Raw genomic sequence first — 26,119 nt, forward strand, 5'->3', positions numbered from 1 at the left:
CTGAGGCAGAGTTAAATGATTTGCCCAGTGTCACATAGCTAATAACTGTCTCGAAGACCAGATTTGAACTCAGGAAGATGACTCCTCTTTACTCCAGGCCTAGAAGTCTATCTACTGTGCTCATCATCCCAATTTAAAAATATTATTAGACTATAAGAAATTACAAAGGATATTATTTCAAAGAAATCTAGCAAGGGTTATATAAACTGATGAAAAGTGAAGTGAGCAGAATTAGGAGAACAATTTATACAACTACAACACAAAAATAAACTACTTTTAAAAGCTCAGAAACTCTGATCAATATAATAATCTGCCTTAATTTCAAAGTACTCATGATGAAAGAAGGTACCCCACCTATTGAATGGGTTTTTTGTTTGTGTAAATTACAGCACAATAAACTTTTTACAAAGTAGGAGGTGAGATGATAAAAGAAATTATTTAAGAAAACTAATTTGGAGGATTGCTGAGACCATGAACCCAGCATCAGAAAAAGGATCCTTGAGTTTTGAAACTTGATAGCTCTAACTTTTCTCCTGGCTTTAGCACTTAGGATGACTTGCCAGATTTAACTGGGCTCAGGAAAAATTGGAGAGGAGAGTGGCAATTAGGAAGATAGTTGGAAAAGGCTTCCCCATCCTATCCTTCAGTCTCAAAAAGCCTCAGCAGGTGCTGCCGACAATATAAATGGCACACTGCCTGTTATCTGGAAGGAGCGAAAGAGTTAATAAAATTCAGATAGCCTAGTTCCACTAGGAGTAAGCATTGTGGGGACCAATTTAGGAAGTCAGGAGGTCTTCATGGCTACTTGGGAAGCTTTCGTCCAGGTATGAGCCAAAGACAAAGATTCTAGAAATATGCCGATGACTAGTTTTTGGAGTCTGACAACCTAGATCTGACTGTTTTCTCTGCTATTTATTATTTTGTCAGATCTTGACCAAGTCACCACCTCAGTTTCCACATCTTTAAAATAAAGGTGTTAGATTAGATGATCTCCTTCTGTCCCTCCCCACCTTCTTTCTATAGCAAGTAGTAGGGATGTGATTGCGTATCCGCATGCTGCTTCCTCACACAGGATGTGATCCCTCCTGTCTTGTAGTCATTTCCTTCATCACCCTTTTCCAGTCAAAATCATGGCTCTAACAGTAAGCCTTCCACATAATTCTTTCCCTGTCAGTTTTGAGTCCAAGAGCATCATTTAGCTCCCAGTAATAATTTTATTTATATAATGGACATTGAATAAATTTTCAGTGGTATGGTCTCCGACGATGTGAAAATGGTCAGGGAATTTGCATATATGCCATCCAAGAATCAGGTTATAGCTAAGTTCAAAGGGATTCATCACAAAGAGATTCATTTGGTCATGAAGCCATGAAATTTTTTGGTACAGCAACTTCTGATTATTATCTCTTAAGACAAAAAAATGATTTGTGATGGTTGTCAGGGATAAGCTTTACTTGTTTACATATTTCAGAGATCTATCTTTTCCTTGATATGATTATAGTTTCCAATGAAATTGACTTCAAGTCCTCATATAATCCAAAAGATGGTATTTATGGATTTTTGTAACAAAAAAATGTATTACCCTGTAGCTAACCCAATGATTAATTTATTTGAAATCAGGCCAGTCTCTGATAGACAAACATAGTCCATTACTATTAAGCCAATACTTGGTGCCTTTCCAACTGGAAAGGAATTATGAAAAAAAAAATCATTAAATGTTTTCTGTGTGTCAAGCACTAGGAATATAAATAGAAAAGCAAGATGGTCTCTGCTCTTAAAGAACTCATCTTAAAGGAAGGAACTCATTAATTGGGTTGTTGTTTGTCCTTAGTTCTGGAATAGGACCATGACATCAGGGAGGGGATGCTATGACATGCAAGTGAGTTGGATTGAAGTGAGGGAGACTGTGCTAGGTCACCTGCCTCACTTTCTCCTCCAGAGCCATCTGGCTCCTGTGGCCAGATATAGAAGGAAACTATACATAAAGAAGGGTTCAGAAGTAGAACAGATAAAATGCCTAGTAAGCTACTAGAAGAGGTAAGGGAGTAAGAGGAGTCAAAGTGGAAGGAAGGAAAAGAAATGTGTGGGTAGGGAGGTTGAGGGAAAGGAGAGACCAGTAGGATCTAGTGTTAGGGCACAGTAGACTTGGGGGAAAGGCTCTCCTATGATGCTTGCTAATTGAGACCTGATACATAGTATCCTGGTATGACAGGTGAGCTAAGGCAGAGGAATCAAGATAGTAGTGGAATCAGTAGTGGTGGAGGCTTGAACCCAAGTCTTCCTAACTCCATGATCAGCTTTCTATAAACTGTACTAGTAATAGTATCCAGGACTTCTGATTCTCTTAAAAGACTAACTGGTCTACAAGTTTCCATCCTCTTCATTTCTTAATCTTGAACCATATTCTTTTACTGTTTTCCCAAAGTACATTTTCATACTGAAGTTACCAAGTATCAATGTATATGTTGTTTTGGTTTGAAGAATCGTGTCCAGTTTTTCATCCTTTGCAACAGCTGAAGCCACATAAGTTGCAATTATTTTCATGATGGTCTTTTTGCTTATGCTTATCCTAAGTAGTGCAAAACAAAATGACAAGTGTCTCACAAATATAATGCCTCTTGTTGCCTCCACAAACATGGTAAAACAACAACAACAACAACAACAACAACACTCCACTGACTCATTTATTTGCTACTTCTTGGACATGTGAATCAACCTTCTGTTTAGCTGCCATTTGTCTTTGGTATTTTAACTTAGAGCAAACATATTAATATTAATAAATGTCAGTTCAGTTCTTCCAGTAATAGATCGATTATTTGATTGTTGGATAAGGATCTCACTTCCTGAGTACCAAATTACATTTAATGCTTATAGATTATCTAAAAATGTGTAATTTTTAGCACTCTCTGTTCCACCTTTCCAACATTTTGGAACTATATTGGAACAATTCCCAACTATCCTTGAAGCAGAAGGGAGCTATATAGGAATGAGGTCAATATTGTATTTTCTCATGTTTTACAGGATGTCACAAATAAAAATTTATCCCCTAATGGTTAACCTTTTAGTGATGAATCTTTCTGCACTTGGCCAGGCAGATCTTCAGTTAGCAGACACAATCTGTTGCTGAGAATGTACTCTACCTTTTTAGCTGGGTGGAGCCTGCATTCTGCTGGCACAAATCAACAAGCCTTTATGAGCTCATAGCCAGGCTCTGGGGATACAAAGAATATCTTACTCATGAAGAGCCTACATTTTATGGGAGGGGAAAGGGTGTGTGTGTGTGTGTGTGTGTGTGTGTGTGTGTGTGTGTGTGTACATACATACACATATACATGTAGCTATATACACACTATTGTGTTTATAATACATATACTAATAAAATAAATGCTAACAATACAAAGCAATTACATACAGAGTAGTCTGGAAAACACTTGTAGTTGGAAAGAATTAGAAGAGGCTTCTTGTAGTAGATAAGTTTCAGTTGTAGCTGGGAAAAAAGAGAGTATGAGGGGGATAAGGAGGAATGCATCCTAGGAAGGCAGAGGGGATGGCTTGTGAAAATTCACACAAATAGAAGATGCAAAGTCCCTGTGATGAACAAGAAGCTAGTTTGGAGACTGAGCTTGTTAAGAGTGAGGGTATTTTGAGTTAAATGTCCAATGAGGCTAGAAACATAAGTTGGGTCTCTGTTATGAAGGACTTTATAAGCCATTTTTTGGCTTTATCTGTGAGAAGCCACTGGAGTTTATTCAATAGGGTTTGAGTAAGATGGTCGTATCTGAGCTTAAGGAAAATCATTTTGGGTAGCTGTGTGGAGGCTCAATTGGAACAGGTGGGGGGGGGTAGAGACTTGAGGCAGTAAAATCTGCAAGGCCACTGGAATGATCCAGAAGAAAGGTAATAAGGAGTTGGAGAAGAGATGTGGATATAGAGAAAATAAAATTCAGGGACTGACTGAATATGTGGGGTGAGGAAAAGTGAGGAGTCATCAAGAATCCAGGATCATGAAGTATAAAGATGAATATCGTAAAGCAGCATATACAAAATGACATACAGTTTGGGGAAAGAATCACTGAGATCTGAGATGGTTGGACCATGTCTTACAGGACTTTATGAGTAGCAGTGTCATCTAAAGGTTAAGCTAACTAATCAGGTTAATAAATGATAAGAAGTGATGACAACTATCTTAGGTATAATCATAGCAAAAAAATACAAAATTGAGAGATATTCGCTTTATCAGTTTACATATAAACGTAAATTGAAACTTTAGTACTCTAAAGGTGGTTCACATATATATTCTTACTTCCTCCCCACCAGAGCAGTAAAAAATGATGAGAAGTAAGGAAACAGACCAATCAAACACAATCATCTTAAGGGTCCTGGTGTGTGCATAGGCAAAGCCTTCTCTTAGATTTATTAGGAAACGGGCATTTCCTATCTCTGGCTCACAGTTGTTTTTTTTTTTTTTTTGTTTGTTTTTTGATAAGCTTTTTATTTTTAAAACATATGTACAGATAATTTGACAACATTGACTCTTGCATAGCCTTGTGTTTTAGATTTTCTCCTCCTTCCCCCCACCCCTCCCCCTAGATGGCAAGCAATTCAATACATATTAAACATGTTAAAATATATGTTAAATCCAATATGTATAAACATATTTATATAATTCTCTTGTTGCACAAGAGAAATCAGATTAAAAAAAAGTAAATGAGTAAGAAAACAAAATGCAAGTGAACAACAAAAAGAGCAAGAATGTTATGTTGTGATCCACATTTAGTTCCTAAAGTTCTCTCTCTGAGTGTAAATGGCTCTCTTCATCACAAGATTAATGGAATGGCATCAATCATTGCTGGAAAGAGTCACATTCATCAGAATGTGTAATCATGTAATACTGATGTTGTCATGTACCATGATCTCCTAGTTCTGCTCATTTCACTTAGTATCAGTTCATGTAAGCCTCTCCAGGCCTCTATGAAATCATCCTCCTGATCATTTCTTATAGAATAATAATATTCCATAGCATTCATATATCATAACTAATTCAGCCATTCTCTGATGGGCATCCATTCAGTTTCCAGTTTCTTGTTTGGCTCACATTCTTTATAGCTTTATATATCAAGTTTTATTAATACAGGACTCAAATGGCAATTTGTCAATAGTAATTTCAAAATTACACAAATTCTTTCTGAAAATTATAAATTTATGTGTTCCATTATATATGTATACTTCACATTATAAATGTAAAAATTAATATTGCTGTAGCTAGTAAAAAATCAGTGATATTTAAAATCAAACTTTTCTTAATTTATTTGAAAAAAATGAAATGTGACAAAATCAGACTGAAACAAAAATGGCACATTTTTAGTTAGACATTTGGGTATGGCAGTTGCCCAGAACTAAACGAAATAAGTTAGGCAGAGTCTGTTTCTCACCTATATGAATTCCTTTATCTAAATAAATATCACTTTGTGGTATCTCTAAGGCACTAATGAAAGCAGCAGCAAGAGTAACAATAGCTGAATTTGTTCCCACCCTCCTCCCTAACCATTTGATTAACTTTTAAACGATACACAGTCAGTGGCAGAACTGGAGCTAAACCCTGGATCCAGAAATGTCAATCGAGTTTATTTTTCATAAACTGAACTAATAACAATTTAAAGTTATCCATAATTCTATGCTGGTGGCCCATATAAAGACCATGTTCTTTCTTTGGTCAAAAAATGTATTTTTTTTCAATGCTGCCACCAGGTGGTTTATTAGGAAATTATTTTCCTGGAAGAAATTTGGCAGGTTATTTTTGAAGAAGATGCCGAAGTTTGGGAAACAGTTTCAAAGCATTCTGAGTTGTCACTTCTATAACTTCTTCCACTGAGATCCCTTTCACCTGGGCAATGTATTCTGCAGAAATGGAAATGTTCCTAGGTTCATTCCGCTCCTATAATACAGAAAAATAGATCTGATGAGCTATGACACCTAACAATACCAAATTTCTTGGACTTGAGGGAAATAAGACAAGCAACAGAAACTTCAGATAGGAACAGATGCACTGCTTTTTACAAAAAACAAAAATCAAGGTCACTGTCTTTTATTTTCAAAGATGCTACAGCTCAGCAAAAACCTACATGTTCATGCTTTGCCTGAAAAAATCACTATAAATCAGTAAGGACTCATAGCCCATTAGATCACTTATAAATAAGATAACATTGAAGATGACAATGTAGTATGAAACACATTGAAAATAAATATTAAACCTCTACAAAATCCTACTTTGATGCTAGTAGAATGCAGGATCAGGCAGGTTCTATCATACTGGCCAGCCTTTAGATGGAGTTCAAGGAAGAGACCATGTCTGCTTTCCAAGGGACAGCCTAACTAGTACAGAGAAGCCCAACTCCAGTAGCCTAGTCACTTAATAATGAGTTCCAAAGCTATGGTTATTTATGAAACCAAGAAAAATGCAAAATGGCCCTAATTTCCTACATGGCCCCTTTCCACTTCTGCCATGATGGAGACTTAAAGGGCAAATTACGACGGGGCTATTAAAGAGTTAACAGAGTTGTTGTTTTTTTTTTTTTTAACATATATTGAAAAGCAACAAGAAATACCATCTCAGAAAACACTTAATCATCTCATACTACACTATTTATTAAGGGGAGGAAATATATCACCATGAAGATAATTGCAATTTTTGTGTCAAAATAGATATCAAAGAGAAATTTTATGAAGAATTTAAGACCCCTTCAAATTAAATCAAAATTTACTCAGTGGCTTCAATGAAAAGTTGAGTACAGGGAAGGATAGCAAAGGAAGTCTATACATAAGCTTTCTTTATATTAACACTTTCTTTAAAATGAGGCTGAAAGTAATTAAACAATTATGACTATTCCTCCACCTCTTCCCCTCAAAAAACTCCAACAACAAAAACATTGAACTGACTCTAATAGATTGGAAACAACTTGATTCTGATTTATGAGTCATTTATGAATAAGCTCTTTCTATACACTCAGATCTCTGACTTGGTAAAGATTAAAATTAATACCAAATGAGAAGAAAAAAATTGAAAACATTATACAAATAAGGCAATTCTAGCCCAACTTTTTGAAGAAACATTTAAATTGCTTTCAGAAAGTAGAAAATGGATAAAAGGACATCAATATAGATATTACCATTTCCTAATTTGATCAACTTTAAAATCCATCTCCACAAGGAGACTAACAGACTCTGAAAGCTGACCCAGTAAGCAGGTAAATATAGAAGGCAAATTAGAAAATCAATTTGTTTATAAAATTTAATGGAAGGTAGTGGGAGATTACAAGTAGTAGTATCTCCAAACAATAAAAAGCAGTGTAAAAAAAACCAAATGTACAAAAGATACAAAAAAATTATCAATAAAACAAAATAAGCTATATCATTTCAGGGGCATTTAAAGATGAAATTTGGGACAATGAATGGATGAAAAACAGAAAATATCTATATTTTTAGAGCTTTTATCACCAAAAAAGTGATAGGGGAAATAATCACCAATCCATAAGCTTATTTTTCCATTTTTATAAGGTCTCTATGAGAATAAATTACTTAGGCATCTAAAGCATCCTTAATAAAAGAGTGAGAAAGGAAGTTTTTATCAATGATATTCAAAGAAGGCTTTATTGTCAATCCCACAAATGACTAAAAGGTGCAGAGGATACAAGATCTCTGTGTTCATTGACTAAAATCATTTGATTCAATAGAAGAAAGTGCCATTTTAAAGGCTATTGTGGGATCATTAAACAGATGGTAGGACAAATTACTCCCCCCCCTCCCCATGACCACTTACAACCTCACAAAATCTATCTTGGAACTTAGAAGTGCCCAGAGTCACAAAGATGAGGGATATAAAGGGAATACTAAGCAATGTTCTCTCAAGTACTTATGGCATCACAACCAAAAGAAACTTATAACAAAGCACCCATATATGAATAAATAATATGCTTTTGGAGATTGTAAGAAGTCAAAACAGATGTGGTCTCTTAGGGAACTTGAACCCAGGTTTTCCTGACTGAGCCTAGCTTAGTCCAAAATGCCTTTGTTCTTCCTTCTAGAAACTTAACATGTGACAGAGACAAAGAATACACATTTCTCTATATGTCTACAACAAAACAGAGAAAGAAGAATTCTATTAGACTCTGGTTCATTTACTTTTTAATTCATAAATTAGTAAAAATCCCAGGTCATATCAGAACACTCAGAGTATAACAATTATATGAAAAATAAATAAATAAATAAAGGCCTAACACAACACAGAGAAATTATAAGGCAAGTTGTGGGCCAATCCTCTCAATACTGTATTTACAATATAATTTAAAAATACATAAGAATTAAATTGCAATTAAAGTAGAAGTATCATTTACCTGTTTTACTAATCCCAATGCAGGTGAATCTGTTTCTAAGCATATAGAAGATAAAGGCAGCTGCTTTATAAGTTTCTGTTTCTTGAGGGAAAAATGAAAGCTATTAAGTATTAAAATATGAGTAAGTTAAATTTAAATGATATAGATATCTGCATTAAAAATGTTAGAATCTTAACTTCATATTTATAATGCATTTTAATATTACTTTTATATTGCTTTCCTATATGCAAAGTTCTTTCCATAAATTATCTCTTTTTATCTTTATGACAACTCTATGAAGTAATAGGGGAGGTATTACACTTTACAGATAAAGAAACAAGCAGGATTAAGTGTCCTGTCCATTCAGTGGTGGGGTTGCGATTAAAATATGAGTTTTTTGATCCCAAATCTAGTGATCTTTCTGATATACTACAGCTCCCTGTATTAGATACTAACTAGTATTTTCCAAAGTAATAAGAGGGCCAATGATAGGAAATGGACTCAGCTAACAAGTCATCAAATATCACATTTCCACTGAAATATTATTTCTCATCTATTGCCATCTCTTAGTATACTCTCTTCACCTACTATATTTTAGAATTCAAAAGCTTTGTAGTTTAGAAAACTATAATACTACCAGCCACATCAGAATTAATAGTGCCACGAAATGCTTTTTTTCTACTCAGCATCCAATTATGTTATCACAGCATAAAATTTTGTCATAAGAAACATTTTTTGATACTTCTAAATTAATTACTATTTTTAGGAATGGAATTTCCATCTCATGGGATTTTTAACCAAGAAGAAAAATGCTATTTGGTTATCAAGTCTTTGCTGAGGGAAAAAAAAGACATGGGATTTTTTCCCCCTAAAATATGTCTAGCACTGATATAACTTCAAAATATTAACTCTCCCCTAAAAATAAATACCTCCCCCCAAAAGAAAATTCTTCTTTTTTCTTAATTTCTCTCTATTTATTTTTTTAAAAATTAGTCTCTTTAGACATTGGTAGGCAAATATCATGGAATTTAAGTTTAACTTTTACATAGCACCTAACAATACCAGGAAAGTTAAACAAAACTTGTTTGGTAGATTATAATCACCATGTTGAAATTTAGAAAAAGAATTTACCTGTTCACTCCTTGCAGAAGAAGGAGGAATTGAAAAAAAGTATCCTGCACTCACTCCTTCCAGGGCTACAGATGGGCGGCCATCAAATGCATGGAGTAGCACCTTTTCAGCACCTCTCAAAAAGCAAAGATAAATACACATTCCATTCTGATTGTTTTAAAAGAGGATTTTCCATTAATAAAACTGAAAAACAGAACAGAGGTTTTAAGTAAATGTTGACCACAATGATAATGGGATGCCACTACTTGAATTCTAAAATGTGAATGAAAGAATGTATATTATAATAGGTAATAATAGTCAATTTTTGAATATCCCTGGCTTTGGAAAACCATGATAGTAAGGGAAGAAAATTCTTGTTCATATGTCACTTTAAGATCTACAAAATACTTTCCTCAAGTATAAATATAAATAACAGGCTTTGAGCTATGGAATCACAGAGAACTGAACTGGGTCCAAGAGATCTTCTAGTTTATGCTTTTCATTAGTTTCATTAATTTATTTAATTAATGAACTAAAGTTTATTGATAACATATAACCACTTGGTGGGTACACACAGAAGCAAAAAGGATAGAAGGAAAATATTTGCTTCATTGTCTCCTTGCATTTCATTCTTGTCTTGCTCTTGAGAAGTGAAGCAATGATACATGACTACAATGCAGGAAATCAGTCTTCCCCAGAATGGTAGACTGAGCTGGAGTGGCTCAAATGGTTTGGGCTGCCAGTATTCAGTGGTTTTAATCTTTATTATCAAACTTTTTTCCAAAGCTGCTTTCATAAAACCAAATGGACAAATAATATGCTCACTCTAAAGAAATGCTCTAAGCCATTAATTAGGAGACAGAGAACAAGAGAGGTAAATGACCTATAAAATTAATAGTTACGCAAACTATAATCTATTGATGTAATAGAACCAAATCAACATCCTTCTCATTAACATTTGGTTGTTCAGACATGCATTTCTTGCTTCCAAGGTTCCATAGGGCTTTAAAATACACTGCTAAGCTATGTTAGCCATTATATTGACTGTACATAAAAAAAGATTCTTATTTTGGAAAAAGCAGGCCATGCAATACTTTGTGGTCAACAGCCTAATGGCCTCATTTAGTTTTGTGATTTTTGTACTACAAATGGTTAAAAAATATTCTTTGTTTAGAGAAACACACGCTGCCCAAACCCCATTTACCTTCTTTACGTAAGAGATTAATAGTTGGTCTGCCTGCTGAGCGTGAGTGAACGTTTCTAGAAAAGAAAATTACATTTCTCTTTTGGCTAAAAAACAACAGAAAATAGGCTATTCTACTTAGTTACACAGGCAGAGACATACTTGAGAGGGAAGGTAAAGACTCTTTCTAAGGAAAATCATTGATTAATGGATCCTCAGCCTGCCATTCAAAGCCTTCACTACCTAGTTCTATTCCATTTCTCCAGGCTTATTTTGTGCAACTCCAGTGAAGTGGGAAAAGTTTCAGGCTTGGAGTCAGCCAGCCTGATTTCAGATTTGGCTCTGTTACTTAATCTTTGTGTAATCTTGAAAACATGATTTGGGCTATCTTTGGGCTTTAATTTTTTTCTTCTAAATGAGGGAGTTGGATCTATTGGCTTTCTTCTGCATGTCCTGAGCTTTTGTGACAGCTTGTCTTCTTTAATCATGCTCTTCCCTGAATCTTGAATGTCCATTTGCCCATCCTCTACCTGTGGAAATCCTTAGAGGCCCATCTAAAATATTATTTCCTCTACAAAGTCTACTTTGAATCCCCACTAGAGTAGGCAATGATAGCTTTCATCTGAATTCAAAATATTTTGACATTCTTCTTGTCCATTTGTCATATTATGATTTTTATTAAAGTTATTTATATATATACCTTAGTACTTATGCTGGATCGAAAACTTCTTAAAGAAGAACCCTGTCTTGTTAGTTGTGTTTCAACTGAACCTAGCCCAGAAACTTGAATATGGTAGTAAATGCTTAATAAGTGTCATGTAGTAATATTTTTAAAAAACTTAATTAACCTACAATGGCAAATTTAGTTTTTTAGCTAATTGGATCTGTCTAATAAGGACTTGTCTCTGCTCCTCCTTGTGTTCGTCAGTCCTGGCAAATCTGGGGGAGAAATCTAATCCAACCTGCAAATAGATAAAAAAAAAAAAGAGTGGCAGTTTTGATGACTCAACTCTAAACAAATAATAAGAGAAAAAACATCTCTATTGTGTAGTACAAACAAGTAAGATTGTTATAATCTAGACTTTACTGAAATAAGAGTCAAGAGTCAGAATGTATGTATACCTTCAATAGTAACAAGTGATGTCCATGCTTTACCCACTGGAAAATATTTATATTAGATCAGAGATCTTCATCTGAGACTTTAGTTTCTTAAATTCAGTTTCAGAATTATTTATGTAGAAGTCTAAAAACTATTCTAAATCAAATAATGACTTTGTAAAGGAAGGAATAATAGTTCATCATATAGAAAATGAAGATAAGTACCATTGAACTATTTTTTCACCTTCTGAAAGTCCTTTGGGGAGAATATTAGTCTGCTTTCCAATCTCTCAGGTTTACCATGGAGTTTTACTTCAATTCTGTTTTTTTCTCCTATCTCCTAATTGTAGGTACTAAAGGCTCTGTCTTTGACCTACTACTCTTTCCATACTCTTTCTTTTGAATGGTGTCTTGTACTCTAAGATCTCAGCTTCAACTATCACTCACACAAAAAATTCTCAATTGTAGTTTCTACATGTATAATATCTAACTCCATTCTAATCTCTCTGTTCTCCTCTGCTCATGGAATATCACCACTTGGATATCCTACCAGGTCCTCAAATTAGGTTTATTTATTTCTTTTTTTGGGAACTTCAGCAGCTATTTTTTTCAATAGCTTTTTATTTATAAGTTATATGCATGGGTAATTTTACAGCAATGACAATTGCCAAACTTTTTGTTCCAATTTTTCCCCTCCTTTCCCCCACCCCCTCCCCTGGATGGCAGGATGACCAATACATGTTAAATATATTAAAGTATAAATTAAATACAAAATAAGTATACATGACCAAACTGTTATTTTGTTGTACAAAAAGAATCAGACTCTGAAATATTGTACAATTAGCCTGTGAAGGAAATCAAAAATGCATGCAGATATAGAGATTGGGAATTCAATGTAAGTTTATTTCTTTACAGGAAGAAAGAAAAATTGAAAACAGAATACAAGTCTAGAAAAAAATGTACAATCTATGGTGATGAGGGACTTCATCCAGACATAAGATAGAAGTCTCTGACAAAAATAAAGCAGCTAATAACTTTTTAACTTTCATTCGTCAAAGGGTAAAGGAAACAACCAAAGAAAACTCCATTGTGAATATGATTCTCACTAACAGAGAAGAACTGATTGCTGAGGTGGAAATGATAGGAATCTTAAGAGAAAATGAATACTCACTCCATTCTAGACTTTATTAAAGAAAAGAAAAGATTGGTTAGAGTCTGGCATGTTCCCTAGATTTTGGGAAAACAGAGCTCAATAGGTTCAAAAGAAAGATAGGATCCAATGAACTAAAATGCTTCAGGGGGAGTTAGAGCAGGAGGATGGGAGATACTCAAGAATGAAGTGAATACAATAGAAAACAATTCCAATATTGGGAGGAATAGGAATTTGTCTGAAGACATTGGTATAGATTTGTGAGGAACACACCAACCAACTTTGATTGTAAAAATAAGTGTACAGAAGATCTAAGCAAGGCTAAATACAGATGATAAATATTAAGAGTGTGGCATGATTCTATAAAAAGAATGCTTGGGATGCTAAAGCTTGAAAAGAGCTCAGGCTGGTGAGGGAAGCCAAGAACAACAAAACAATAAAAATCCCTTTTTAGATATGCTAAGAGAAAAAGGAAGATCACAAAAGAGCTAGTTTCTTTGCTTGGGGTAGATGGAAAAATGACTTGACAGGAGAAAAAAGGCAGACATATTTAATTTTTATTTTGTATCACTTTTCCCTAAAAAGGAGACTTTTACACTGAAAATAAAAGAACATAAATGATTAACATGGAACTGATACAAAGGGAGAGTAATGAAACAGTAAGAGAGCATTTAGTTACCCTTGATGAATTTGAGTCATCTGGCCCTTAAGAACTAATTCTTGCATCCTGAAAGAGCTAACAGATGAGATTTCACAGCCATGGTCACAGATATCTGCTATTAGATCTCCAAAAAGGGGGCGGGGGAAGCGGGAGGGCACCACAAGATTGGTGAAGGGCAATTGTACTATTGATTTTTTAAAAAGGGAAGAAAAAAAGAGTCTGCAAATGAAGGGCTAGTCAGCTAAGGGGAAAACTGATGAAAGAGTCATTAATGATAAGGTTAGTGAATAGCTTGAAAGGGAGGCAATTCATCAAATAATGGTAGACCATTTCCTTTTTTGACAGTATTATTACACTAGTAAGTCAAGGGAATGTTATGGATATAGTTTACTTGATTTTAGTAAAGCTTCTATTAGACTATCTCTCATTACTGTAAAAGAAGAGATGGAGAAGTATCAATTGGATAATAATATAGTCAGATGGATTTAGAACTGGTTGGATGGATAGGACTCCAAGAATAGTTGTTAATGATTTGATGTTAAAATGACAGGAAGTCTCTAGTATAGTATCCCTCTTAGATTATTTAATATTTTTATCAATGATTTAGATAAAGTCATATATAGTATGCTCACTACATTTGCAAATAAAATACAGCTGAGACACAAAGTTAATATATTGGATAAGAGTCAGGATCTAAAAATATCTTCAAGGTTTAACACTGGGCTGAAACTAATAAAATGAAATCCAAAAGGAGTAAATGTAAAATCTTGCATTTGGGTAAAAAAAAAAAAAAATCAACTCCTCAAATAGAAGAGGATTGAGGAAGCATAGATAGTTACCAGTTTTTCCAAAAAGCTGGAAATTCTAGTGACTTGCAAGCTCATACTATGCCACTGGGAATCTTATACTCCAGATAATTCCCCCTAAGCATCAGCTATGTAGTGTGCTGCAGCTTAGTATAACAACTGTGGGTTGCTTTAAGAGGAATGTAGCTTCCATGAACAGGGAGGCTATTGCTCTAGCTAAATTTCATCTGGAAAACTACATTTAGTTTTTGGTGACACAGTTTTATAAGGGCACCGAGAAGCTGGAGAATCCCCGGAGGAAGGCAACTAGGATGATGAAGAACTTGATTTCATATCATTCAAATATTAGTTGAAGGAACTGTGCATGTTTAGCCTGGAGAAGAGAAGACTCTGATAGGATTATATTAGCTGTCTTCAAATATCTGAAAGGGCTGTCATGTAGAAGAGGGATTAGATCTTTTTGTTTAGTTCTATTATTTTCAAAATAAAAAGCAGGGAGTAAAAATTACAAAGCAAAAAATTTAGATTTGATACTTGGAAAAACTATTAGAACTCTCCATAAGTGAAATGGCTTGCCTCAAGAAGTGGTGGAATCTCTTTCCTTATAGTTCTTTCTTTAGGCTGGATGATCACTTGTTAGGTATGTTATAGTGGTGACTCCTTTAGTGTATCAGGTAGCTGATATGGCCACTAATGTCCCTTCTAACACTCTAATTCTGTGAAGACTTCATTCTCCTCCTCATTTCTTATTTCTATTAAGGGTACCACTATTTTCCCAGTCAACTATGCTTGTAATCACAGAATCATTTCTGGCCTTCTCTCTACCTTAATTTCATATACAATAAGATTCAATTCTATCTCCACAATATCTCTGCCTCTTAATTCTTTTTTATTTTTAATTATTCTGCTTTACTTCAGGTATAACTTAAATGCTATGTCCTTCATGAAATTCTCTCCAATACTACAGCCAAGAATAAACTTTTCTTACTATTAATTCCTATAAAGCACATACTTATAGCTCTTAGCTTCTAAACTTATTCTACTTTTTATTAATTACTTGTATACATGTCTTAATTTCCTTCATAGACTATAGAGTCCCTGAGAGTAAACATCCTTTCTAACTTAACTTAATGCCTCTCAAAGTGCTCTGAAGTTTGAAACCCATAACATACATTTATTGAATTGTTGGACATTGATTGGCATAGTATAAGGAAATCTGATGATTAGAACAGAAATAAGAAATGTTTTCAGGTTAGAGATGAGGTGTTTTCTGTGGAATGGAATTGTCTTTATTAGTCTTATTAACTAAATCAAAAGAGGCTTACCTCCCCAATTGCCAACAAGTGATCTTTATAACTTTCTATAAGTGGCAAAGCATCATCTAAATCCTAAAAGAAAAGATAAGATTGTTTTAAATAAAAAAGATTGAAAGCAATTAAGTAATCCTCTTTATTTTGAATTACTTTGTTTAATTATATTTATGTATTTGTGTATACATACATACAAACACTATGTATCAGAACTTTTAGGGATTCAAGGATTTAGCAGCTAATTTTTGCCCCTCAGAATTTTAACCTACAACCTTGCCTTAATTTGTTACTTGATTACATGGAATCATGCAAAACATTAAGCCAAAAGTTTCATATTCTGCACTAGATATTACATATTAAATATTTGTGTAATCCCAGCCCAATATTTTAACTTATTATAACTTAGCTTTTCTCCATCAATTAAAATACCATTTATTGAGTAACTACCACATGCCTACCATGTTACTGTGCCCAATCTGCCTCTCTTCAAAATTAAGTCAGCAACTATTTAAAAATATGGACTAAGGTCACAGATGTGGAAAAAAAAATTTTTTTTCTAAATAATATAGAACACAAGCCCTTGGAAAAACTGATATCTTCACTAAAAATACTTTACCAGCCTAAAGAAAGAACAAAAATACAATCATCTGTGCATTTAGTATTATTACTTATTCCATCTGACAGTACCTTTAAAGTGACACTTCGTTGGTCTTCTGGTAGAAGTCCCTGAACAGGGTGTACACCTAGGCATGGCAGAACAAACCCCATATATCTAAAAATAGAGAAACAGTTACCAAGTAGAAGAACTGGGAGTATTCTAGCATCCCATCTTGGAAAATAACCAGAAAAACATATTGATCACGTTCATGATTATACTATGGTTCAAAATCATAGTTGGCCATTCTTCCCTTTCAGTAAACACTGATAATGTTTAAACTATAAATTTCATATCTCAAGTCTATAAATGATCATCACTTCATTGGGTTTTAGCATATCTACTTTTAAAAATAGACATACATCTACATAGCTATATAACTAAGATATATATATATACCTACATAGATGCCTATATAATGATATATGTATGCATGCATGTATGTATGAAGATTTACAAATAAAAAAGGAGCTACCTTTCTGAAAGTTGCATGATCTTTTCAAACTCTCCTGAGTGTTCAGCAACTGCTACAATAGCCAACACATTGGCCTACAACAAGAAAATATAAAAACATTTAGAGCACCAAACAAAACTTAATCAAACACTTAAGCTAAGTGACCATAGTCAAATCTCTGAGACCAAAGTGAGGAGAATTACCTGGCTTTTAGTGTTACTATAAGGAAAAGTGCTTTGTAAACCTTAAAAGTAGTATGTAAATGGGTGATAGTGTCATTTGTTCAAGAAAACTTCCACATCATCTATGAATTCTAATTATCCTAATAAATTCCATTTTCCATAAGCATGGATTTTTTGAAAATTAGCTATTATATAGAGAGGAAAATGAGTATCTACTTTCTACTCTTTCATTTCTTTGAGAGATTAAAGAAAGCTAGAGTCAGAATGGATCTTAAGAGGTTTTCTAAGAATTAATCACTTGTTATTTTAATATTTTTTCATGAAAAATAAAAATAATCCAAAAAATTTTAATTTTTATCCAATATCTTCAGTGTAATTTAAATTTGATACTCCATAACCATGATGAAATGGTACTAATGCCTATCTCAACCAGAGAAGAAGCCAAAATTTCCAATCTTAAACAGTTTCTGCATAGAATTAGTATAGACCATAAATACTGACCTTCTTGGCTCTCTCCAACACATCTTCAAGATCCTAGAAAATAGGATAAATAACCTTAAATATATTACAAGGTATATATATATGTATATATAATTACATTTTACATGACTATATACACCAGAATATGCAATTATTTGAAAACTGGCTGAAGAACCATAAAGAATGATAACAGATATAGTTAGATAGAAAAAAGGGCAATTTTAGAGTTCCAAATTAGGTTCACATTTAACATACATGTAGAGAAAGAGAATGATACATTAAACAATGTATATTCATTCACAAAGTATACTAAGTGGTGTTTTCAGAATAAAAGATAAACATAGGGAAATTGAACAGTAAACAAAGATTATTGGTCCTGCTTGCATTATCTCTCTTTTCCCTATGGCCATTTTTTTTTTAAACTGCTCATCATGATAAGAAGAGACAGTAGATTTAGAGAAAGGAGAATGAGTGTAGTATAACAGGATTATGGACTATACTGATGATTATATAGGTATAGGGAATTCTCTGATGAGGTATCTCTCTAACAGTAGACTCTTATAAAGTCTTAAGAGAGTTGCTTAGAGTAATAAGAGATTAAGAGTCTTGTGCAGGGTCACAAAACCAGTGTGAGTCAGAGACTGGAATGAAACTTAAATCTTCCTGACTACCTATCTATCCAATAGACCATGCTACCTCTGAATGGAATATCATGAATAAAGACTAAGAAATAACCAAGTACAATACTAGTGTTATTCAGAATTTTCATATTGGCCAATGTTTGTATGTCATTAAAATTAAATATGATTATATATTTATGTGTGATAAATAGGGAAAGATTTAGGAGAAATGCTTTCATGGATAAAGAAAATCAAGAGAAGTTTAAAGAGTTATAGTTTAAAGAACCATATACTGGGAATTAGGAGGCTTGGATTAGAATTCCAGTTCTGCTATTTATAATTTATATAATTTTGATCAAGTCACTATAATCTTATCTGAATACTGTTTTATCTCTACATTAAGGAGGCAGAGCTGGAGGTTCTCTGAGGTCCTTTCAGGTCTAAGTCTTATGATCCTATGCCTAGATAATATCTAGTTCCTTCCAGTCCTAATTCTAAAGATGAAACTCTAACAGCAGCCTTTGCAGAGATGACAGTGTTTTGCTTCTCCCTAGGGAAGGAGCCAGAGCCATTTCTGACAGTACTTTGATAAGCTTAAGGATCTCTACCTTGAGAAATCAGGAGAAGGCAAAGGGAGGAATAAGCATGACATTTGCTTTTTGTTGTTGCCCAATGTCCTTCCTGTCATTTATACTTTCTCCCCAAAGAAGTTTTACTGTAAGCTACTATGGCACAGGTTACCTCTTGTTCAAATGTTTATCTCACACTTCTCCACTTCCTTCTTCTTGCAAATTTTATATGGCACTTACTATGTGCCAGGAACTATGGTAAACACTTTACAAATATTATCCTATCCAATCCTCCCAGCAACAGTGGGAGGTAGACACTCCCATTTTATAGATAGATAAACTGAGGCACAGGCTAAATGACTTGCCTAGGATCACATAAACTCAGGTCTCATTGACTCTAAATCCAGAGTTCTGTCTATTAGAAACACAGTTTTTCTAAATATAATAATGGTAATATTATACAGCTGGATTTAGTTCTCTATATATTTAGGCCCTGAACTTTTGGGGAATGTTTTTTCCCCATCCTTGTTCGGTTTCCCAGAAATCTGCATCACCCAATAACCTCGCAAAGAGTTCCTAGGTTGGTCTTTGAGGCTGTGAGTTGTCCACAGCAAGGCCTACTCTTTATTCCAAAAAAGCACAAAAAGCACAAAGCAATAGCCAGTTTTATGGGCTGATTATCAACTGTTGGAATCCTTACAAAGCGTAAAGTCATTAGAGTTGATAGAGACAATAATTATCTAATTTAGCATGGTTCAGTATGATTGATCTGATCCTACAAGGAGATGTTATGGGCCAGAAGAAACAAGGTACTAAGTGGAACTGAGAAACAATGCTTGTGTTCACATCTTTACTCATTGGAGTTCACAAGTATGGGAGATTCACAAAGTTAACTTTGTGAATTCACACCTCCCTTGAAGTTTTTAGGGCCAGAGAGCACTCTGGGAGGAAACCCATAATCCCACTCTGGTATCCCACAATCTCACTTTTGGAGAAAGAGCATAAATAGAGCTCCAGGGAGCCAGTCAAGTTAGTTACTTCAGAACATTGCCAGGGGCCGGAGAGGAGCACTCTGGGAGCAAGCCCACAAGCCCTCTCTCGGAAGTGGAATCATAGTCAGATCCATTCCAACTTCCACCTTTGTGCTGGCTGGAGGCTGAAGGAAGCAGAGGGCAGAAGCAAAGGACAAAGCTGCAAGAGCTGTTAGAGAGAGAGAGAGAGAGAGAGAGAGAGAGAGAGAGAGAGAGAGAGAGAGAGAGAGAGAGAGAGAGAGAGAGAGGGGCTAAGAAAACTAACCGGGCTATTTTGGAAGAAGCAATAAAAGATCTGAACTTTTATCACCTGGCTGTGTTTGGAGTAATTATTACAGGTAACTGAAACTAAGGCTGCCTCCAGAAAACCTCCCCAAGAAACCTGCTCCCAGAGAGAACTATTATATTTTAAAGAAGAAGAACCCCACAACCAACCTTATTATTTATTAATTCCATGCCTCAATTTCATTATTTGTAAAAAGATGAGTTTCAACTCTAACTTCCCTTCTGACTCTAAATCCTATAATTTGTAGTATGTTTGGGTCAATATTAAACAGGCTTTTCTATGGTTGCTATTGCTGCTTTATTTTTCTTTCTAAAAGTGGGTTAGCCCAAACTTTTCATTTCACAAATGAATGCCATACCCATCTACTACTTATCACACTGGAAGATAAAATACATATTGGGAATTTGAAAGCGTTAGTACCAAAAAACCCTTTTGAACACTGAGAGTTTTCCTTGAATTCCTGAAGAAGACAATGAATTCTTGGCAGATAGGACTGTTTTATTTTTGTATGCCTGGCATTTAATATAATAGCTAGTATTTATAGAGCTCCCTGAACTTAAGAAGTGCTTTATAAATATGTCATTTTATCCTCACAAAAACCCAGGGAGGTGAGTGCTATTTTTTACCCTCATTTTAGGGGCTAATAAGTGCTTAATAAATGCCTGCTGAATGAATAGTTCTGCTCAGTTTTAGACAGGACTAGGAAGGAGTACAAGAAGCTGCAGGTGAGAGTTATAGAAAGCAAATTCATACTGCACATAAAGAGGAGCCCCCTTAAAATCAGCTGTCCAAAACTGGAACGGGCTTAAAGGAACAGGTAGTAAGCTCCGTTGCACTGAGTGGACATATACTTAGCAGGTGGGTTACATTAGGGATTTTACAAGCAGATACAGGCTTCTTTCAGGGATCTTTCAGGTCTCATGCCTAGAATACTCTCTTCCTCTCTGCTTCCTGGCTTCCTTCATATCCCCACTAAAATACTACCTTCTCCAGGAAGCCTTTCCTGACTTCCAGATGCTAATGCTTTCCCTCTATTATCTTCAACTTGTTTTGCATATAGTCTTTGCCTCAATTTCCCTATCTGTAAAGTGGGGATGGATAATTGTGCCTATTTCCCAGCTTTGTTGGGAGGATCAAATATGCTAATAATCTCTTCAGCACAGCGACCAGTGAGAAATGTCAGTTACTAAGATTGACAGCAGAGACGATGGGAACATAAATCGTCCCTGCTCCCCGGGGGAGGGGAAGGGGAGAAATGAGTTGCCCTTTTCATTCCCCGCGCGGGCATATATTAGGCGCTGAATAAATGTTTATCAGCCGATGGAAAGAATTCCTACGGAGACCACTCTCCCCCACTTATGCCTGAGGCTCGCCGGGCGGCAGGACCCACAGGGCCCGCGCTCCCCCAGCGCCGGGGGACCCCGGAACTCGGACAGCAAGCGGCAGAGAAGGGCCTGGACGTAAAAGGCTCCCCGGGGCGCTCCTCACTCCCGCCCCACCGCGGCCTCACGTACCGAGTCGAAGTCGGCCGCGGAGAGGTGGCAGTGACAATCCACAAAGCCTGGCGTCACGGCTCCCATGGCTGCCTCGGCTCCCTAGCAGAGCGCAAGCGCGAACACTCCAGCTTGTTGATAGGACCGCGGACAATTCCTGTTTTCTCTAGCCCTGCCCTTCAACTTCCGGAATCTGTGCGCCGCCGATTTCGAACTTGGATAAAAATGGCGGAGAGCGCAGACCTCCCGCCGGGGCTGGACGAGGGGGAAGAAGAGAAGAAAGATGTGGCCACCGGAACAGTGTCAGACTCGGCCTCGTCCGTGGGCCCCGTAGAGGACTTCCGGGTACGCTGCGTCTCGCAGAAAGCTGTGGCCGAAGTGCTGAAGTTGTGCGGCCGCTTCATCCGGGAGCTGAGCGAAGTTTTGCCCGAGGAGACCCGTGAGCTGGCGCTGAAGGACGCGCTGTGGGTATGGGCCGCTTTCTAATTTGCTGGCCCCGGGGGGTCAAAATCCTATTGCTTGCACCTCCCCCCTGCAGCTTACAACACGAACCCCTAAAATGTCACGGGGCTGAGAGATCCTAGAGCCCCTAATTTTACAGAGGAGGAAACCAGATGGGTGGTAATGTGACTTGCAAGGGAAGGCTTTAAGTAGTGAGGACCAAGGCCCGCAGCTGGGAGGGGGCCGCTTCATCTTTTAGTCCGGAGGGTCGTCAGCAGCTCGGCGGTGACTTCTCAGTGAGCACCTGACGTCCAGACTTATAGATGAAAAGTCGGAAAAAAGGCTCGGAACTAGGAAAACTCGTCTGTTTTGCTTGTTCTTAATGTCACACATCCACTAATTTCCGTTGTCCCTTAGGCTGTGTTCTGAACTCTTTTCCTTTCTGCTTACACTATTTTGATATTCTCATCAAATTCAGTTATTATTTCTATGCAGATGATTCCTAGATTTGTATCTAGACCTAGTCTCTCCTAAACCACAGTTCTACATTACATTTTGGCCATCTTGAACTAGATATTCCATAAACATCTCAAAATGCCCAAATTTTCCCTCTTAGGAACTTCCTTGTTACTGTCTAATAATCTGGGCTCACCACATTAGTGTTATCCTCGGCTTATACCAAATCCTAGTGTTTTCATCTTCACCCCATCTCTCATAAATGTCCTTTTATTTTTAATTTTTAGATTTCTTTTATTTTAGCTTTTTATTTACAAACTATATGCATGGGTAATTTTTCAGCATTGACAATTGCAAAATCTTTTGATCCAATTTTCCCCCTCCTTCTCCCCCCTCCCTCCCCCAGATGACAAGTTGACCAATACATGTTAAATATGTTAAAATATAAGTTAAATACAATATACATATACATGTCCATACAGTTATTTTGCTGTACAAAAAGAATCGGACTTTGAAATAGTGTACAATTAACCTGTGAAGGAAATAAAAAATGAGGCAGACAAAAATAGAGGGATTGGGAATTCTATGAATTTATACTCATTTCTTAGAGTTCTTTTGCTGGGTGTAGCTGGTTCAATTCATTACTGCTCTATTGGAACTGATTTGGTTCATGTCATTGCTGAAGAGGGCCACGTCCATCAGAATTGATCATCATATAGTATTGTTATTGAAGTATATAATGATCTCCTGGTCCTGCTCATTTCACTCAGCATCAATTCCTGTAAGTCTCCCCAGGCCTTTCTGAAATCATCCTGCTGGTCATTTCTTACAGAACAATAATATTCCATAACATTCATATACCACAATTTATTCAGCCATTCTCCAATTGATGGGCATCCATTCAGTTTCCAGTTTCTGGCCACTACAAAGAGGGCTGCCACAAACATTCTTTCACATAGAGATCCCTTTCCCTTTTTAAAGATCTCTTTGGGACATAAGCCCAGTAGTAACACTGCTGGACCAAAGGATATGCACAGTCTGATAATAAATGTCCTTTTCTTGCTCACTAGTCCAGGCCCTCATCACCTGTTGTGTTGACTCCTGCAATTTCCTTCTAACTGGTTTCTCTGTCTATACCAGGGGTCCTCAAACTTTTTAATTAGGGGGCCAGTTCACTGTCCTACAGACTGTTGGAGGGCCGGACTATAGTAAAAACAAAAACTATGAACAAATCCCTATGCACGCTGCATATACTTTATTTTGAAGTGAAGAAACAAAACGGGAACAAATACAATATTTAAAATGAAGTAAAGTTAAATCAAAAAACTTATCAGTATTTCAATGGGAACTATGGGCCTGCTTTTGGCTAATGAGATGGTCAATGTCTGGTTCTATATTTGTCACTGCTAGTTGTAACAAGTGATGCAAGTGTGCATCCGTTAATCTTGATCTGGTTGGAGATTTCAAATGTTTCATTCTAGAAAAAGTCTGTTCACTTGCCATTTTGAGTGCATGGTTCTTGAGATGAGGATATGGCTCAGAGGGGAGAGATGCATAGAAATTATGAAGGCTGCTTGACTTGAATGTGTCTTTCAGAGAGTCACAGTTCTGTAGTTCAGCCAATTCCATTTGGTAAATTGTATCCACATTTTCAATGTCAATAGAAAATGGGTTACGGAAAAGCTGTATGTCCTGTTCATGGAGATGAAGCTCTTTAAGTCTAAATTGGAACTCCTTTTGCAATTTTTCCAGTGAATCCACACATGCTTTGTTTGGGAATGCAATTAGCGGTTTTTCTGCCAACAGATTTTGAGTTGAGTTTTCCTCCTTCACTTGTTTGATGAGGAGTACTAATTTTATTTCAAATGCTTTCACATATGATTGCATATCACAGATGAGCTCCACTTTCCTTGAAGTTGCATATTGAAATTGTTGAGTAGTTCTGTTACATCTGTCAGAAAGGCAAGATGCCATTTCCATTTTGCGTCATTGAGCTCTAGTACTTCTTTGTTTTTTGAAAGCAGAAAAGTTGTAATCTGTGGAAGTAAGCCATAGAAACGTTTCAAAACTCTCCTTCGACTCAGCCAATGGACTTCTTTGTGATATAGAACATCATACTCAACATTTAGCTCAGACAGAAATTCCTGAAATTTCTGTGATTTAGTGCATTAGCTCTAATGAAGTTAACACAAGATACCACAATTTTCATAACAGAGTTCCACTTCAGTGATTTACTACATAGTGCTTGTTGGTGGATGAGTCAGTGTATGGCTATTGGATGAGAATGGTTATATTTGTCCATCTCTTGGTTAATGCGAGCAATTACTCCTTTCTTAGACCCCCACCATGCTAGGAGCACCATCAGTTGTCACGCTGGCTAGTTTAGCCCAATCCAGTTCCAAACCATTCATAGTTTGGCAAACCTTTTCATAGATATCCTCTCTTGTAGTTGTTCCTTTGATGCTTTGCAGGGCAGCAAGTTCTTCTATGACTTCAAAATAATCATTCATCCCATGATAAAAATTAGAAGTTGTGCAGAATCACGAACATCATTGCTTTCATTGAGTGCCAAGGAAAAATAAGAAAAAATTTTTATGGAGTTTTGCAAATGTTGATGCAGATTGTCTCCCATTTCTTCAATCCTCTGTGTAATTGTAGGTTCTGAAAGATTCATTATACTAAATAAATCAGCCTTCTCTGGACACATCTCTTTGGCAACAGATAGAAGCCATTCTTTAACAAATTCTTCCTCCATGAATGGTCTGCCAGTGCGTGCTATTAGCTTGGCAACTTAAAAACTTGCTCGCAGTGATGAAATATTTAGCTGCTGCTGCCTCACAAAAGTGTTTGCTGAGTTGTCAATGTATTTTTCAGTTTTAACATTTTATCTTTTCTCACTTCTCCAACCAAACAATCATATTTATCTTTGTGTTGAGTTTCATAGTGTCGACACAAATTATATTCTTTGAACACAGAATTTAGTGTCTGGTATATCAGACATACAGCTCTTTCCTTGAACCGCATGAAAAAGTAATCATAAGTCCACTGTTCTTTGAATATCCTACACTCCGAGTCAATTTTTCTTTTTCTTGACATCATTATTTCCTAGGGATTCCAAATTGCTATTAGTAAAATACCAATACACACACACACATATTGGCCTCCATTTCCAGCGCTCTCTCTCCCGCTCTTTGTGCTCCCACTTCTGACCTTCACTGCTGCAGTGAATTCCCCCTGCAGTGGCCGTGACATGTGCAGCATGCACTGTACATCCCCCGTGCCTGTCTGTTGTGGTGGCTGCCATTACTGTACAAGGCCGTGGGCCATCAGTTCTCCATCTTCTGCATCTCTCTTCCTTCCCCACGCCACACAACCCAGCCTGGGAACTCACCTCACCTCGGTTTCGCCTCACACTCTGTCTCTGCTGCCTCAGCCCAGTGCTGGAAGTGTGCCTTGCTAACGGGAGTTTAGGTTGAACGTCACTTCCGGTCTGAAATTGGCCATAACCCAGTGGGCCACATAAACATCCTCAGCGGGCTGTAGTTTGAGGACCCCTAGTCTGTACTATTTCATTCTCTGCTCAGCTCCCAAATGGTTTTTTTCTGTAATATAGGTTTGACTATTTAACGGCTGCCAGGAGTCCTCAAACTACAGCCGCTGCCAGATGCAGCAGCTGAGGACGTTTTTCCCCCTCACCCAGGACTATGAAGTTTCTTTATTTAAAGGCCCACAAAACAAAGTTTTTGTTTTTACTATAGTCCAGCC

The 26,119-nt window shown here is 36.3% G+C and overlaps 2 protein-coding genes across 2 annotated transcripts in view; one reads left to right on the forward strand and one right to left on the reverse strand.

The window, feature by feature from the left end:
- Window positions 1-4,451: 4,451 nt before the first annotated feature.
- TATDN3 (TatD DNase domain containing 3) lies at window positions 4,452-21,564 on the reverse strand. Its single transcript, XM_051998413.1, has 10 exons — window positions 21,479-21,564; window positions 17,480-17,512; window positions 16,818-16,891; window positions 16,375-16,459; window positions 15,703-15,765; window positions 11,515-11,624; window positions 10,684-10,739; window positions 9,501-9,613; window positions 8,391-8,471; window positions 4,452-5,935 (listed from the first exon to the last, which is right to left on the reverse strand). The coding sequence occupies exons 1-10, from the start codon at window positions 21,542-21,544 to the stop codon at window positions 5,792-5,794; spliced, it is 825 nt and encodes a 274-aa protein (XP_051854373.1). The 5' UTR covers window positions 21,545-21,564; the 3' UTR covers window positions 4,452-5,791.
- Window positions 21,565-21,636: 72 nt separating this feature from the next.
- Window positions 21,637-26,119, forward strand: part of NSL1 (NSL1 component of MIS12 kinetochore complex) — a 31,685-nt gene continuing 27,202 nt past the window's right edge. The window contains exon 1 of the mRNA XM_051998416.1: window positions 21,637-21,925. Within this exon, the coding sequence (XP_051854376.1) occupies window positions 21,683-21,925 (243 nt within the window). The 5' untranslated portion in view covers window positions 21,637-21,682. The remainder of the gene's footprint in view (window positions 21,926-26,119) is intronic.

The sequence above is a fragment of the Antechinus flavipes genome, chromosome 4, assembly GCF_016432865.1.
Source record: "Antechinus flavipes isolate AdamAnt ecotype Samford, QLD, Australia chromosome 4, AdamAnt_v2, whole genome shotgun sequence".
Lineage (NCBI taxonomy): Eukaryota > Metazoa > Chordata > Mammalia > Dasyuromorphia > Dasyuridae > Antechinus > Antechinus flavipes.